The sequence below is a fragment of the Typopeltis vanoorti genome, chromosome 5 (genome assembly GCF_054136105.1).
Source record: "Typopeltis vanoorti isolate ZY-2024b chromosome 5, IOZ_Tvanoo_1.0, whole genome shotgun sequence".
Classification (NCBI taxonomy): Eukaryota; Metazoa; Arthropoda; class Arachnida; order Uropygi; family Thelyphonidae; genus Typopeltis; species Typopeltis vanoorti.
In genome coordinates, this window is record NC_143553.1 from 39,833,324 (window position 1) to 39,849,743 (window position 16,420).

A 16,420-nucleotide genomic window follows, 5' to 3' on the forward strand; every position below is an offset into this window, starting at 1 on the left:
AGATGGTTTAATGTTAAATCTGGTGTGAGTCAAGGATGTACATTATCCCCTCTGTTATACATTATCTATATGTATCACATTGTGAAGGAAAGTGGTATTAAACATGATACCAAAATTGGAGATGTTAATGTCAGCTCTTTGCTTTATGCAGACGATGTTATACTTCTAAATAAATCCGTTACAAGTCTGCAAGATTACCTGACTAAATTGAATATCTGTTGTAATAGATATGGTATGAAGGTCAGCAATAACAAGACAAAGACAATGAAAATAGGCAGAATCGTTGAAAATGTCAACAGTGTTTTGAATGGAGAACCTGTGGAACAAGTGAAACATTTCAGCTACTTAGGCGCGATTTTTAGTGAAGATGGTAAATTAAATATAGGAGTAGACAGCAGAATCAACAAATCTGGTATGGTAGGAAGTCAATTAAATAAATTCATGTGGGATAAGAGAGTAATTAGTCAAACCACTAAATTAGCTGTATACAATACAGTGTTCAAACCAGTTTTAACTTATGGATCTGAGAGCTGGGTCAGAAGTAAAACACTTTATCAAAGACTAGAGACCGCAGAAATGAAGGTCCTGAGAAAGATTAGAGGCATCAGTGGCAATATTATGTTAAAAATGACGATATTAGGAAAGAACTTGACATTGTCAGCAACCAGGAATGCGTTAGCAGAGCTACTCTCAGCTGGTATGGTCACTTGAATAGAATGGGCGAGGAAACATTAGCAAAACAAGTGTTCTCTGCCAGGTTGGTAGGAAAACGATCCAGAGGAAGACCAAGATATAGGTGGATTGATACGGTACAAAGTGCCTTAGACATTAGAAATATAAGATTTGATAATGTTGAAGTCTTGACAAGTAACAGACTGATTTTGGGGGAAATTATTGATAGGAAATTAGTAACGATGTAAATTTTTCATGTAGTACTATCATATCCTGTATTTTGATGATGTTATTGGAAGCTGCTGTTTTTGTATCTTCAATTCACTATACAGGTTCTGCAAAGGTTCCAAAACTTCTGTTAGTGTGCGAGTAAGTTTTATGCTGTGCTCCATCATTGAATCATAATCCATTATCTGTTCTTTTAATGTTTGAGTCATTTGAAATATCATGGCAACTTTTTCGAATGTTCATACTGGTGGTTCTTGTTCACTTTCATCCTCGTCATCTTCTTCTGGTAAAGATTTGGCAAGATCTTTCAACTCCTCGTTAGTGAGCACTTCACGATATCCATCTATGTAATCATTCAATTCTTCTGTCATATCGTCAAATCTCTCTCCACCTATTTTCCGTGCTGTGTTAATTATCGTTGCTCTCTGTGAGTTAATATCAGGGGCGTGTTGGGAATTATGAATAGCATCACTCCAGAAATTCGTCTAGCATGCAGCTACCATTTCTGGTTCCAATTCGTCCATTGCTTCCTTGATGAATACAATTGTACCTGCAGTTGTGAATGATTTCTGGCATTCCATGACTCCAATACCAGCAGAATCCTCAACCATTGCACGAGTCGTATCGAAAACCTGCTGAGCATATTAGGTTTTGAAGCATATAATGACACCTTGATCGCATGGCTGAAGTAATGAGGTCATATTAGGTGGGAAGAAAACCACTTGAACATTTTCATCTTCGGTGACTACTGACTCAGGGTGCTCTGGAGCGTTGTCTATTATCAATAAAACATTAAATGGTAATTCCTTCCCTCTCCAAGTATTTTTTTCACCTCTGGAATTAAACGTCGATGGAACTATTCCATAAATAACACTGCCGTGATCCACACTTTTGGATTTGATTGTCAAAAAACAGGCAGACAACTTTTGTTTTTAATGGCTCGTGGATTCTGTGCTCGGTAAACAAGGCCAGGTTTTTCATGTTGGAGGCTTAATGGATTGTATACAGCACTCAGAAAGGATTAAAACAGAATTTAATACTTCCTGTATTTCGTCTCAGTCACTGAGACATGTTCAGGGATTACAAAAAAAAAACTAATGTAACATATACAGGAATACCTTGTATAACGCGGTTAATTGGTTCCAAGAAGCGTCCACGCTATGCAAAACCGCGTTGTTCGAGGTCTATTTATAAGGGTTTTCAATTTAATTTGTTTATTACAAAAATTTAGGATAATAAAAATTTTTAAAAATGAAAAAAAAAATTGTTATTTTTATTAACTACAATAACAAATGAAATCCTTTTAATCTGATATAAAAGTTGTAGAAAACAAAACAAATATTGCTTCAATTTTAGCATACAGTAATTTACTTTTTATTAAAGTAGTCTTTTAGTGTTCGTTGAACCATCCTTGTCTTCTTTGTCTCTTCAAGTACTAGATCTCTGTAGCATTTGATGGATTTATTGAGACTTTGTCTCACTTTGATGCTTCTTTCCAAATTCGGGTCGGCATTTATGAGAAAGTCAGAAGCTTAGTCGATTTTTCTCACAAAAGTTGAAAGATCAGCAAAGGAAAATTCTTCAACCATGACATCAGTGGGATCATCTTCGTCGTCTTCTGCTTCATAGGCTCGTTGTTGTTCCAACTCCAAAAAGGTTTCATCATCCAGATCATTTGAATGACAACCAATACATTTGTTCACATTGTTACAATCTAAACTTGTAAAACCAAGATCTTTGCCCATCTGCACAATTTCTGTTGAGATTTCCTCTTTCGGTGTTGCAAAGGCAACAAAGTCCTTTGAACAATGCGGCAAGATATTATGCCATACGGCTCTCATGTTGCTTTGAGTCACCTCTTGCCAAGATTCATAAATATTTTGAATGGCATCTTTTATGTTAAATTTCTTCCAAAATTCACTCAAAGTCCAAGAATCTTCTTCTGCTGCAGCTTTAATAGCTTGAGCAAAAGTTCGTCTTAAATAGTAAGCCTTGAAAGTGGAGATAACGCCTTGATCCATCGGCTGCAGAATTGATGTTGTGTTTGGAGGGAAAAGATGAATCTTGACATTTTCATCTAAGTCAGTCAGTAGAGTTGGATGACCTGCATTGTCTAATAAAAGCAAAATTTTGAAAGGAATATCATTCTTTTTACAATAGCTTTTAACTTCAGGGCAAAAACAAGTTTTAAACTAGTCTTAATTGAACGAGTCACCCACGCTTTTTTATTCGAATGGCAACGAACAGGTAAATGTTCTTTGTAAAGCCCTTAAGAGCTCTTGGGTTTTCCGCTCTGTACACTAACAGTGGCTTCAATTTTAAATCATCTGATGCATTACTTCCTAGTAAAAGTGTCAATCAGTCTTTTAACACTTTATACCCAGCTTATGTTTTTCTCTTCTGCTAGAAATGGGCGCGATGGCATTCTTTTCCAGATCAAGCCAGTCTCGTCAGCGTTAAAAATTTGATCATCTATGTAGCCTTCCTTCTCAATAACTCCTTCAATTCATTGGGAAATAATTCTGCAGTTTTAGTTTCAGCACTTGCGCTATGGAGTCCCATATGCTATTTGAAATTGTAGAACCACCTGCGACTTGCTATAAGTTTCACTGGTTGTACCTCCTTCATTTTCGCTTTCATTTTCTTTTATTTTGTCATATAGACTTATTGCTTTTGCCTGGATTATCATTTGACTCAAAGGAATCTTTTTCTGATTATAATCTTCAATACAGATCATTAGAAGGCGTTCCATATTTCCATTGTAGAAGATCGATTTCTCGTGATCACTTTTGACATATAAAAAGCGGTGCTCGTTCCATGTTGTTTAATCTTTTCTTTGCTCTGAATAATTGTTCATACAGATGACTCATTCATCGAATTCTCATGTGCTATTTTAGCAAACGAAGCGCCATTGTCGTGACATTTTATAACTTCAAGTTTCTTCTCTAATGTCAACCACTTGCGTTTTTTTGTTACTCCAACGGTGTCTTTTTTGTTTTGTCTCTTTTCACTCATAATTAAATATTAAATACTAATATTAACGTAAATAATAAAATGCCGTGGGGAAAGAATGTGTATGTGAGAGCCAATCGAATAACTACTGCATAAATGTGGCTCTCGACTGTCACTTGCAGAGCCCAGGAGTCTCCGGTCAGTGTTGACAATGTTAGTGTAATAATGATAAGTGTAATAATAAGAACTGCATTAGACCAAAACCCGCGTTGTTCAAAACCGTGCTATACAAGGTATTCCTATATGCAAATAACACACAATACTAAGCCCAACCACGTGGATGACACTAAAGTCCTATCTAGGTGGAGCGTCCTCTAAGGTTGTAGGTGGCCTGGAATATAATAAGGACAGCCTATTTAGTTTTGACTTGCCGTATTGTCTGGATTTGCGTGCTATATCTTCTCCATGAATGATTAGAATCCGTGTGTAGAGGCTTAAGTGCTGTGAGGACATCATGTTGGAGGCTTAATGGATTGTATACAGCACTCAGAAAGGGTGCACCACCTAGATAGGACTTTAGTGTCACCCACATGGTTGGGCTTAGTATTGTGTGTTATTTGTATATATGTTACATTAGTTTTTTTGTAATCCCTGAACATGTCTCAGTGACTGAGACGAAATATAGGTAGTAGTAAATTCTGTTTTAATCCTTTCTGAGTGCTGTATACAATCCATTAAGCCTCCAACATGATGTCCTCACAGCACTAAGCCTTTACACAAGGTCAGGTTTAATAAAATGACCAGCTGTATTGCCACAAAGTACCAGTGTCAATCTGTCCCTAAATACTTCAAAGCCTGGTGCTTGCTTCACAGTTTTATGGATGTAGGTCTGTTTGGGCATTTTCTTCCAAATGAGGCTGGTTTCATCACAATTAAAAACTTGTTTAGGATGATAACCTTTCTCTGCAATAATTTTTTAAAATTTTGCTGGGAACAATGCAGCAGCTTTCTCATCAGCTGATGCAGATTCTCCCGTAATTTTTGTTTTTTAGATTAAACCTAGTTTTGAATCTCTGCAACCTGCCCTTGCTTACTGTAAATGACTTTTCTTCCTCTTCTGTTTCATCCGCCACATGTCTTCATATAGGATCACTGCTTTTTGTCGTGTTACCGGCAATAGGAATCCTTTTACTTGTCATGTCTTCTGACCACAAATTCAAAGCTTTCTCTACCTTGAGTAATGCCTTATCACGCACTGTACCCATAACTTTTGCAGATTTGGGCGCAATGGAAAGACTGGCACGAATTTTTTCTTTGTTCTTCAACACAGTGCATGTCGAAGATTCATTTTTATTATAGATCTTGGCAACAGTTGCAATTGACTCTTTTTCTACTTCAATCATATTGATAATTGATTTTTCACTAATACTGAGCATTTCACGTCTTCTCTTCGGTTTTGAAGCCATTTTTAAATTTTAAACAATTTATTTAAAATTGTTTAAATAAATTTGAATAAATTTATTAAATAAATGATTTCTTTGACAATTCGAGTAAAACTAAACATGAACAAACATGCATGTTTAAGTCCATGCGCTTAACAAAACAAGCATGTTTCGACAAGTTTTCAAGTGTATGCATGTTTCGACTGGTGTGCCGCTCGACCGTTTCACGCGCGTTTTTCGAACTTCGGATACCGAAACCATGTTTTTTTTTTTTTTTTTTTTTTTTTTTTTTTTTTTTTTTTTTTTTTTTTTTCAGTAAAGAAGACTAAATATAAAATTTCTTAGTGTTATAAAATACTACTCTTGGAGGAAAAGGTAATGACTAGTATTGCATCTGCAGATGGCAATTTAGCTTATGCTGATTTACATAATGATGATAAGATTTACATCATTTTATTATAATTTTCTTTTATATAATTACTCAAAAGTGAACCTATGATCTTAAACTAGCTCTGTTAATGATAGCAGTGTATGACATGTCTTTCGCATGCAGGAAAAATGGAGTCATTTTCAAAATAAACGTGTATTCAATAACTGGAACACGTCACCTATGAATTAGTTCAGATAAAAAATATATCACACCTGTATGGATGTCTAAATGTGCAGAACAGAAAAATAGTGAGCGGTTAGAAGAATAAAGATCTTAAATATTGTGCCCTTTCTCCTTAACTTCTTAAATATTTTATTCTTCCTAATAACTATTCTAACTATTAATAGTTAGAATAGTTAATAGGAATATGTAAATAGTTAACTATAAATATTAGTTGGATATAACTATTATCCATAAATATTAAATATGGTGCTCTTTCTTCATAACCATCCTATCCCAGTTCTGTAACAATTAATATTCCATCTATTGGGCCTATAGTAAGAAAGAATATTAATAACTTTATATGGAATAAAAATTTTCAGGAAGCTAAATATAATCGAAATATTAAATATGTAAAATATTTCTTCTTTTTTTTTTTCACATATATCCGTGAAGAATTTACGTGTGATTAATTTTCTCCACGATGAATTGTCCGTACACGTTATGTGACACCTCCAAGCAATCCAAGGACTCATCAAGGAAGGGCACCTACTCTACAGCTCTCCATCTCCACTGCTGATCAATCCACCAACTACAACAAACCTTGCCTACCATCATTATCTACAGCGACACCATCTACCACTCATGACTAGTGTTTATGAGTGGTAGATGGTGCCCACGGTGGGATTTGAACTCACAGGCTGGAGAGCAGACATGCTAACTACTCTGCCAACCAGGCTGACTTTTAGAAGTATAGCATCTGCATAAAGTAGAGTTCAGATTAACATTTCCTATTTTGGTATCTGGTTTAATACCACTTTCCTTCCTAATGTAATCTATATAGGTGATGAATAATACTGGAGATTATGTACATTCTTGTCTCAACTGATTTAACACCAAACCATCTTCCTTTACCTCCTTCAAATCTGACTGTGACTTACAATTCAATGCAGACTAAGTATTGCTTGATATATTGTCCCATTCACATCATATATACCTGTATTTTATTTTGTTGTGTAGCTTTCCTTTTGACACCTTGTCATATGCCTTTACTAGATCTACCAAACTTAAATACAGATGCTTGTTATATTTCCATTGTTTCTCAACTATTTGTCTTAAAGTGAAAATCTTTACCTGACAACCTCTATTTGCTCTGAATCCAACTTGTTCTTCACCAAGTTTCCACTATTTTTTGTAGCCTTTCTTGAGCATATTTGCATTATTACCAGGGACCCTCTGTAATTCTCACGTCATAGATGGATACTATGAGAGCTCTACTCCAATCATTTAGAATTCAGCCCTCTGACCAGTCCTCCTAAATTATGCGTTGTAGCCAATGTAAAAGTTTTATACCTCCATATTTGAGTATTTCTAGTCAAATGTCATCTACTCCAGCTTCCTTTCCACATTTTATGTTTTGATAGCTTTTTCAACTTCAAGTATTGATGTGTATTCTTGATTCTTGTTTAACTGGGAAATGTCCTAGTTGGAATAAAATTCTGTCACATTGTACCATCATTTTGCATTATGGTTAAATTCAAGAAGAATATAATTTGATTGGCTAAATCCCACTTTGCCATCCCATCCTTGTTTGTTTAGTATCAAGGTAGATACTTAATAGTAATAAAAATTTATTTAATTTTTTTTATCCTTTCTCAACCTTCCACCCCAAAATAGCCATTATATATATATATATATACACACACATGTGAAAGTAGTCAGTGAAATTTGTAGTTGTAAAGTGTTCAGTTTAAAAAGCAACATGTCAAGAGCAAGAGAGAAAAGATTTTCAAAATTATGCAATTATATGGATGCTTGTGTAACTCAGTGTAAGTGCCAGTAAGTGCCATTTGCATCCTCTGTACTAGGCTGGCTGAAGATAGACTTAAGTGCAAGTATTGTCACCAACTAGAGAACCTTTTCTAAACCTTTCTTCGACTGGTTCTCAAGTGAGTCGATCTCTGTATGGGCAAGCAGGGTTTTGTTATCTCATAAACTCCAGAAAATCTACCGTAGTACTCGCACTATATCAGACAATAAAATATCTTGTTAGGGTTGGGGACCATGAAATGGCTGCACTTGTTTGTCAGTCTCTTCATCGGTTATTGCTTATAATTAGTAATATTCTTGGACCAGTTATCTTTGATTGGCTACCAGTGGAGATTTAACTGCCCACTTAGTCTCCAAAAGTTAGATAGGGTTAAAACAGTCTCACCTATCCCCATAAGGGAATAAAAGGTGTTAGTTGGATATTTTTTTTGTTTGTTTGTTTTATAATTATATGGGATAAATGGAATATTATATAGAGCAATAAGTCAGCAGTTTGAATGAAAGTTACAGGAAGATGGTTTCATTTAAAATGAGATCTAAGACAAAGGTACATCCTGCTGTTTTTTCTGTGAATCGCATTTTGAAGGAAAGTAGCATCAAACCTTATATTGAAATGAGAGAAGTCTTTGAGATTCTTTGACAAAATTTGAGTAACTGCTGTAACAAGTTTATTATGAAAATCAGCAATAAAAGACCATGAAAATAGGTAAGAAATAATTTTAACTTAGTGGACAAAGTTATAAAAGAAGTAAAATATTTCATTTGTTTAGGCACAATTTTTTGATGGCAAATTAAAATGTAAATAGACAATGGATATGGTAATGGTGAGAAGCCAGTTGAATAAGTATATATGAAATAAAAGAGAAGCTAGCCAAAATGCCAAACTAGCAGTATATACAGTACAGCATTGATACTAATTTTAACTTATGGATCAAAGCATTGAGTTAAGTTAGGATTGATTAAGGACTAGAGACTACAATATAATAATTCTGAGAAAAATTAAGATGGTTAGCAGATGGCATCAACTTCAGAATCACATGAAAAAATGAAGTTAATTGTGCAGGAACTTGACATTGGTACCAGTGTCTACCAATGCTACCAAAGGCTTCAGGAATGTGTCACTAGAGCTATCTTAAGATAGCAGAGGAAGGATTACTTACCCAAACATGTTTTTGATGCTAATATAATGTGTCATTCACATTATAAAAACAGATATCCTTGCAAGCTTAGACATTGTTTCTTTATTTACCAACGTACCTGTTGAAGAAGTTATCAATATCTTAGACAAATCTCTATCCACATGACACAGCTCAGCTTTTTCATCATTGTCTCAAATCTAATTTTTTCAAAGTGAATGACACATTATATGAACAACTTGATGGCTTAGCCATGGGCAGTCCCTTATCACCTCCCTGCGCTGATCTGTTCATGGAAAAACTAAAAGCTGACATTCTTTCCAAATTAAACCCAAAGCAATTGGTTTGGTGGAGATATATAAATGATGTTTTCATAATTTGGAGAGGCACTTATTTGAGTTTCTTACAAAAATAAATTCCTTCCACCAAAAAATACAGTTCACATTAGAACTTGAAAGAATAGCCAATTGCCTTTTCTAGATACACTAATCAAGAAACAAGAGGATGGACAAATCTAGCTCACAATCTATCGAAAACACAGACTGGACGTTACCTGCACTTCAAATCGACTCACCATATTGCACAGAAACTCAGCATAATACATATGCTTAAGAATAAAGCAACCAGCATTATCTCAGAAGAAAAAGATAGACCCTAGTAAACAATGGTTACCTAAGAAATATAATCAAAAAGATTCTTCATAGAAACCCTTCACAACAGCAACCTTCTGTCACGCAATATACATCGTCATCCCTTAGACAGGCTCAGTGTCAACAAAAATTGCTAAACTCCTTAAGTTTTTCAATGCCAGAGTTGCTCCTGTCAAGACAATACACCATATTTTAAGATCACCAAAGAACATTAATGCTTTCTTCAAATACTCAGGTGTATACAACATTCCATGTTCCTGTGGATTAAATTACATAGGACAAACATCGAGAAGCCTGGAAATTCGAATAAAAACATGTAGGAGACATGAACAACAACAGAACAGATACTTCAGGATTAGCCCATCATTTCTTGATATCTAACCACACCATCGATTGGGATAAAAACATGCCCTATATAGAAGAGGATTTTCGATGCAGAAACTTCAAAGAAGTTGCTGTTGTATTCCGCTCTGGAGAAAATCTAAACAGAAATCAAGGAATGATTCTGAAAGACATCTGGAAAAACCTAATAAGTTTGCTTAGCTTACAAGAATTTTATTTGGCCAAAAACTATATAACGCACTCAATAAACAATGACTGATACACCACGTCCCATGCTTATGATGTTACGTGCCGTTTTAATTTATTTGATTGTGTTACTCCATTCTTCTTTTTTACTGGTAAACGTTAGTTCCATGTAATGAAGCCAGACAATAATGCTGGTGAAACTTGTAGACAATTCTTATATATTTTACGAATATCTGGTCAACTAATAAAGCCAATATAAAATTTCAGTTCGATCTTAAAGATTATTATTATTTTAAATTTCAGAAGGCCAAAGGTGAACATTTTTGGTACTGAAGTACTCATAAGTTTCTGTTACAGTTACTGGAAACTTATGAGTACAGCTACATTAGAAAATATTGAGAAATTTATTGTTTTTTTAAGTTAGGTTCTTGGAAGAAATTTCTTCATTTGCCTTTGCTGTACATGTCAAGAGTCAAACTTAATGGGTACTTATTTAAAATGATTTTTTGTTATACATGTTGAAATTAAACGTCTTTTTTTTTTTCATTAAGAAAGGAATGTATACATGGTCATCACTAGACAACAGTTTAGAGATTTATCTTTCAAACACAAAAGGAGCTGTTATCCATACAAACTTCGTATTATGTATTGTTCAGTATTTCCTTAATTGACTATTTTGAAGAGAACATTAATAGTTTAAGCCATCTGTCCATCATTGGTTTCCTCTGCATGATTGAAGACACATTCCTTCTCCACTACTTCAGAAGCCAACGTGTGTTCTAGCCACCCATTTATGGTCCTCTTCTGCTCTTAATCTTAGGATACACAGCACTTTCATAAGAGCGTTTCAAATTAAAATAAATTAGCTGGTCTCATTGGAGGTGTCAGTTTCTCATCCTGCAAAATAAAATCATAGGTATCACATATGTGAAATCAAGTTCTCTGGGCTTAATTTTTGATCCTGTACATATTGTATTATATTGCATTGCAGATATTATTAATCTTTGCCAAATTATGAGGATTACTTTAATGTAAGTTTATGCTGGCAAGTCATTTGTTAAAAGGTATAGTATTATATTAGGTTTAGAATTATTAATTTTTATTTTCTTGTATAAGTAGGAACCTATAAAAATAATGAAGGCAAGTGATTGAAAGAATAAAATGGAGGAGAAGGTTTGGCTGCATGTGATAATTTCATATGCAGTGATATGATGGGTTTTTGAAGAAAATGATGAAGTTAAGTTACTAAAAAAAGAACTATACGGCTTCATTTCTACCATGTAAAATTACATAGGAAAAGTGGATATTAAAGATCAAACATTATTTTAAAGCCTGATTTTTGTAGAAACTTGAAAGTTTTGTAAAACTTGACCTGAGAGCTTATGACAATACAATCCTTGGCATCAGAGTTGCCTTAGCTTGCACTACTTAAAAGGTGAACATATGGGTGCTTGGGCAATGGTATCTTTTAGGTAGTGCAAGCTAAGGCAACTCTGATACTGAGGATTGTATTCTTGTAAGGTCAAATTTTATGAAACTTTCATAAGTTTCTACAAACACTCCTTAAAGAGCTTCATAACTTCCTGTGAAACAAAAGCATTCAGTATTTAAAACCGCTTCTGTGGAGAAGACGAGCTTCATCCCACGGGACACTATGCTTAGTGTGAATACTGTGCTGTGCCAGACCAGACTTTAGGTTTCAGGTATTCAGTATAGTATTCATGTTCATTAATTATTTTTTTCCACAAAAACCACCAGTCTGACAAAAGTATGTCAGATTACATCACAAGGGATCTGTAGACCAGCTAAAGGTAGAGACGACTGTTTATCTTTTGAAGCTGGTAAGAGATGAGAATTTTTTTTTATGGGAAAATATGCAGAATTAACTGAACATCTTCAGAATTCTACCAATAGTTCAGAGATGCCAAAAATATATGGGAATGGAACACTGTTGTCTAGCAAAGAATCCTTAGTTGCTGGAATGTTACATTCAGTTATCCATTGGATTTAATTGATTGTTAAATGACATTCTTGTTATAAGCCCAGGTGAGAAGAGCACACATTATGTGCTTTAATAATCAATGACTTGACAACACATTATTTTTAGGGGGGGGGCAGAGATTTGTCGTATGTATATATACAGGGTGTTCGGGATAAATTTGACATATTTATAATTAATTATATTTTTCCGTAAGTTACATGTATTAACACACACTTCTCTTCATTTAAAAGTTTGGACCCTTCTTCATTCATATACAAGATGTCAGAAAGGATGGATAGCTGGAACCCACCTGAATCATGGAAGAGAATAACTTGTATCATGATGATTCGTGCCCGCCATCAAAATAAGGATATTACGACTGCTGCCCAATGCTCTCTGAATACAGTAAAAACAATCAGGCATGAACTAGAGACTTGCAATGGTGACTACGAGGATGTAGCAAGAAGAAAGATCCCTAGCAGACGATCTGATTGCGTTCGTACAGCAGAATTCCTCGCAAATCTGCAGGAACAGGTGTTGAAGAACCCTGGCATTGGAATTCGGGCTTTGTTCGTGGAGTTGCTAACTGTAGTCAAGCCCTGGATAACAAGGGTAGCCAATGGTAGGCCGTATGTATGGCAGCAGGATTCGGCCCCTTGCCACACCTCTGGGAAAAGTCAAAAATGGTTGTCTGAAAATTTCTACGACTTCACCAGTCCAAATGTTTGGCCTCCAAACTCCCCAGACCTTAACCCCATGGATTATTTTGTATGGGGCGCAGTTGAAAAAGACACCAATCGCACTTCCAGTAATACAAAAGCCCAGTTAATGGATAAAATTAAAACAGTTTTTGCGGCCCTTCCCAGGGAGACTGTAGCATCAGCTTGTTCGAGGTTCCGAAGCAGAATTGAAGCTGTGATCGATGCTAATGGTGGTTATTTTGAGTAAATCTTGTTGATAGTATTGTAATTAACTCTGCCTGTAATGTTTTTTTGTCAATTCATTAAATTTAATAGATACAAAGAAGATTTTCTTTTTCCTTACGAAACTGTCAAATTTATCCCGAACACCCTGTATGTATATATATATATATATATATATATATATATATATATATATATCTGCTAGTAAAGGTATGTTTCTGATAAACACCGGTTGACAAAGTACTAGCGGCTGTGTGAGTAAGAACAATGGTCAAGAATGGTAAACTACCAGCACACTCTTTTTCCATGATGAATGGAATATGTGGCTGAATGCTATTGATCTAATATAGAAAGTTGGTAAGTTGTTTTCAGAATGAGGTCAAACAGCAAAAACATCATTGCCATAGCCAAACCAGAAAAGAGGGTTGGGGATGAACAGATGAAAACAAGGTATCTTCCAGATGGTTCAAGCAACAGTTTGCCAAAGATGGAGATAGAGTGTTACCCATGGTTGCCCATTCAGTCTCTTTATAGATTTTGTTTCTCTAGCTGAAATATCCTAATTGTTTAACAAATTCAATGGTCTATGATGATGATGATGATAATAATAATAATTCCTAAAATGAGTGCAAATTTTCTTAATTTTGCAGCATTCATCGAAGCAGAAATGTCCTCGTGCCCCAGCAGATCATCCTCATCATGGTGTATTAGTAGAAAAGCATGCAAACAAATTACCAGTTCCACACAATAATATACCGTCTATAGTAAATTTAGCATCCTATACAGAATTTACGGTAAGTTACATATTCATCTGTTTTTGATTTCTGATTTATGCATGTGCTTGTAATAATTTGTTAGTGGTGTAAAAAAACATTTATAGTGAGTTTAAGAATTTCCACTTTTTCGTGACATTTTATAGTAGTGTGGAGGCTATTAATATTGTTTTTTTTTTTTTTAATCAAATATTTGACTTACATGCTGATTTGAACTCATAAGGTTTAATGGAAAGAATACAGTACATATAAATAATTAAACACAAGTTTAATCGATCCTTATATTTCAACTCTGTCGTTGAGTCATCATGGAAACAATTTAAAAATTGCAAACGCACACACAAAAATGCACAAAACAATAAGTGAAAAAAAATTAGACTGAAAGCCTAAAGTTCCCTATGGCTGCTGTCTATTGGCTACCCTTGACTGAGGCCTAAGAATTGTTTCCCAAATCTTGGGAAGTTTAATACAATCATACTTATTAAAATTTGGTTGGTTTTCATATCTGCTGCTGACTCTAAAAAAAAAAAGTCTTTCAAGTTTTTATTCGTTGTGGTGAAGTATAGTAGTTTTCTTCCATTTGATTCTGTGCAAGGCATCCAAGGTATGATCAGCTAAACCTGACCCACCATACTTATGATGGCAGATTCATTTCTTATGTTCTTCTGGGTGGATGTTAGCATATCTTTCAGTTTGATCATAATATAAGGTGCAAGAACAAGGAGCTGTTTACCTGGAACAGAGATAGGGATCCTTGGGAGAATGGATGAGGTCAGCTAGTTTCAGATGAGGTTTGAATGCAGTGCAGAGATTGTACTTTTTTAGAGTTCTAGCTATTTTTTCTGAGGTGTCCCAAATATAAGGAACAATAATAGCATTACTATAGTCTTCATGTTGAGAGGAATGTTAGGAGATGGGAGGGATATTGATAAAGGTTTTGATAACACCATATATTTGAGGGGGAGGGGGAATTTGTGTCTACTAGTGTGGGTGGGTTTTTCAGTAAACTGAGAAAGAAAGAGAATTGGGAAGATGTATGATTAGAGTATCTAGAAAATCTAGCTATTTTCTTTTTTGTGTAGTGAATCGGATTCTGTCTGTTGAGATGTAAGCAGGAGTCTCTATCAGCCATGTGGTCAAATAGAGAACATGTTTTCAAAAGCACGGTTAGCCTAGTGGCTGTGCCCTTCGCAACCATATGCCTGTGGAAGGAGTGTCCTAGCTTCGATTCCCATCTGTGATGTGAGGAGCTGAAGGATCTTCCTCAGCCATAGCCAAGTTAGCCGGTCTTGGGCGTGGATAGTAGGGTATTTCTCCAGTTTACCCTGGGATTTTTCATCCCTCAAAGCAGACAAACCAGCCTTGAGAACTCAACACTACAGGACATAGGATACACACCAGGGCATAGGGCTGACTACCTTATCCTGTGAACGGTTTGAGGTCTGATTAATAAACCCTCAACACCGTAAGGTAAAAGAGGATAAAAGGAAGATGAGATGAGTTTTCAAAAGTTTATTTTTCAGAATGCTTCATATAATAATTGGCTGGGGAGGGGGGAGAGAACCTATTGCTGTTTATAAATGGTGTCTTTCCAGTTGAAGTAGCGAGAATGAGTGGTAAAATTAAAACGATCGATGATATGGGGGGGGGGGGGGGCATTTTTTTTAGGAAAATTAACGTTTCAGAAAGAGGGATATTGGTAAAAGGAGAGGTGACATCAAGCTTACCATGATACCATTATTATTGAAAACTAAATTTTGGATTAAATATCTGATATGAGTGGAATTTTTTTATATAAGATGAAGAATGGCCAGTAATTGGTGTTAAGGATTTAGCTAACCGTTTGGCTAATTTAAAAGAGGTTAGAGTTGGCCACCCTTTCTTTCTCGGTTTAGAGAAAAAATCCAACCACATAGGTAGACACATACACACTTTCCCCATCATCCTCCCTTCTCAACAATATGGTGTCATCAAAATCCTTGTCAATAGAGCATTCAATCTCTATTCTACTCAGCATAAACTTACACCGGAACTCTACTTTATTCGTCAGACCTTCTTGTCCAAAAAATTCCAAAAAGATCAACAAATTAATTGTTTCTTATATCTGGGTCTCCTTAGAAAGAAAATAGCCAAAACTCATTAAAAAAAAAAAAAAAAAAAAAAAAAAGCAGTCTCTGCACTACATTTAAACCTCATCTGAAGCTGGCTGTCTTCATCTGCTCTTGCAAGGATTCTCTACCATCTCTCTCTCTCTCTCTTCCAGTTGTTTACAACGTTCCCTGTTCTTATAACTTATCATATTATGATCAAACTGGGAGATATGTTAACATCCACTTAGAAGAACATAATACATCTGTCACAATAAGTATAATCAGTCAGGCCTTTGATTCTTTGCACAGAATCAAATGGAAGAAAACTACCACCACAACAAATACAATTCAAATACTTTTTAGAATCAGCAGTAAATTTTAAAAAACTCGCCAAATCTTAATAAATATGGTTGTATTAAACTTCCCACTATTTGGGAGACATTAATTCTTAAGCATCCCACCCAACAGGCTAGCAATAGACAGCACCCATAAAATAAGTACAAAACACACTTCTACATGATTTGTGGATTCCATATTTTGCTATGAAAATTATCCATTCTTTCAAAAGGAAGTTTTTTTTTTGCTTTTTTTAAGAAATTTCTGTTGTGCTTAAGCTCTTTTCCCAA

General features: G+C 35.1%; 1 protein-coding gene across 2 annotated transcripts in view; it reads left to right on the top strand.

The window, feature by feature from the left end:
- The window catches only part of LOC150106330 (protein regulator of cytokinesis 1-like), a 253,410-nt gene that overhangs the window by 206,197 nt on the left and 30,793 nt on the right, over positions 1-16,420 (top strand). For both annotated transcript variants that reach the window (XM_090392371.1, XM_090392370.1), the window contains exon 11: positions 13,582-13,725. In XM_090392371.1, coding sequence (XP_090248497.1) covers positions 13,582-13,725 — 144 coding nt within the window. The remainder of the gene's footprint in view (positions 1-13,581; positions 13,726-16,420) is intronic.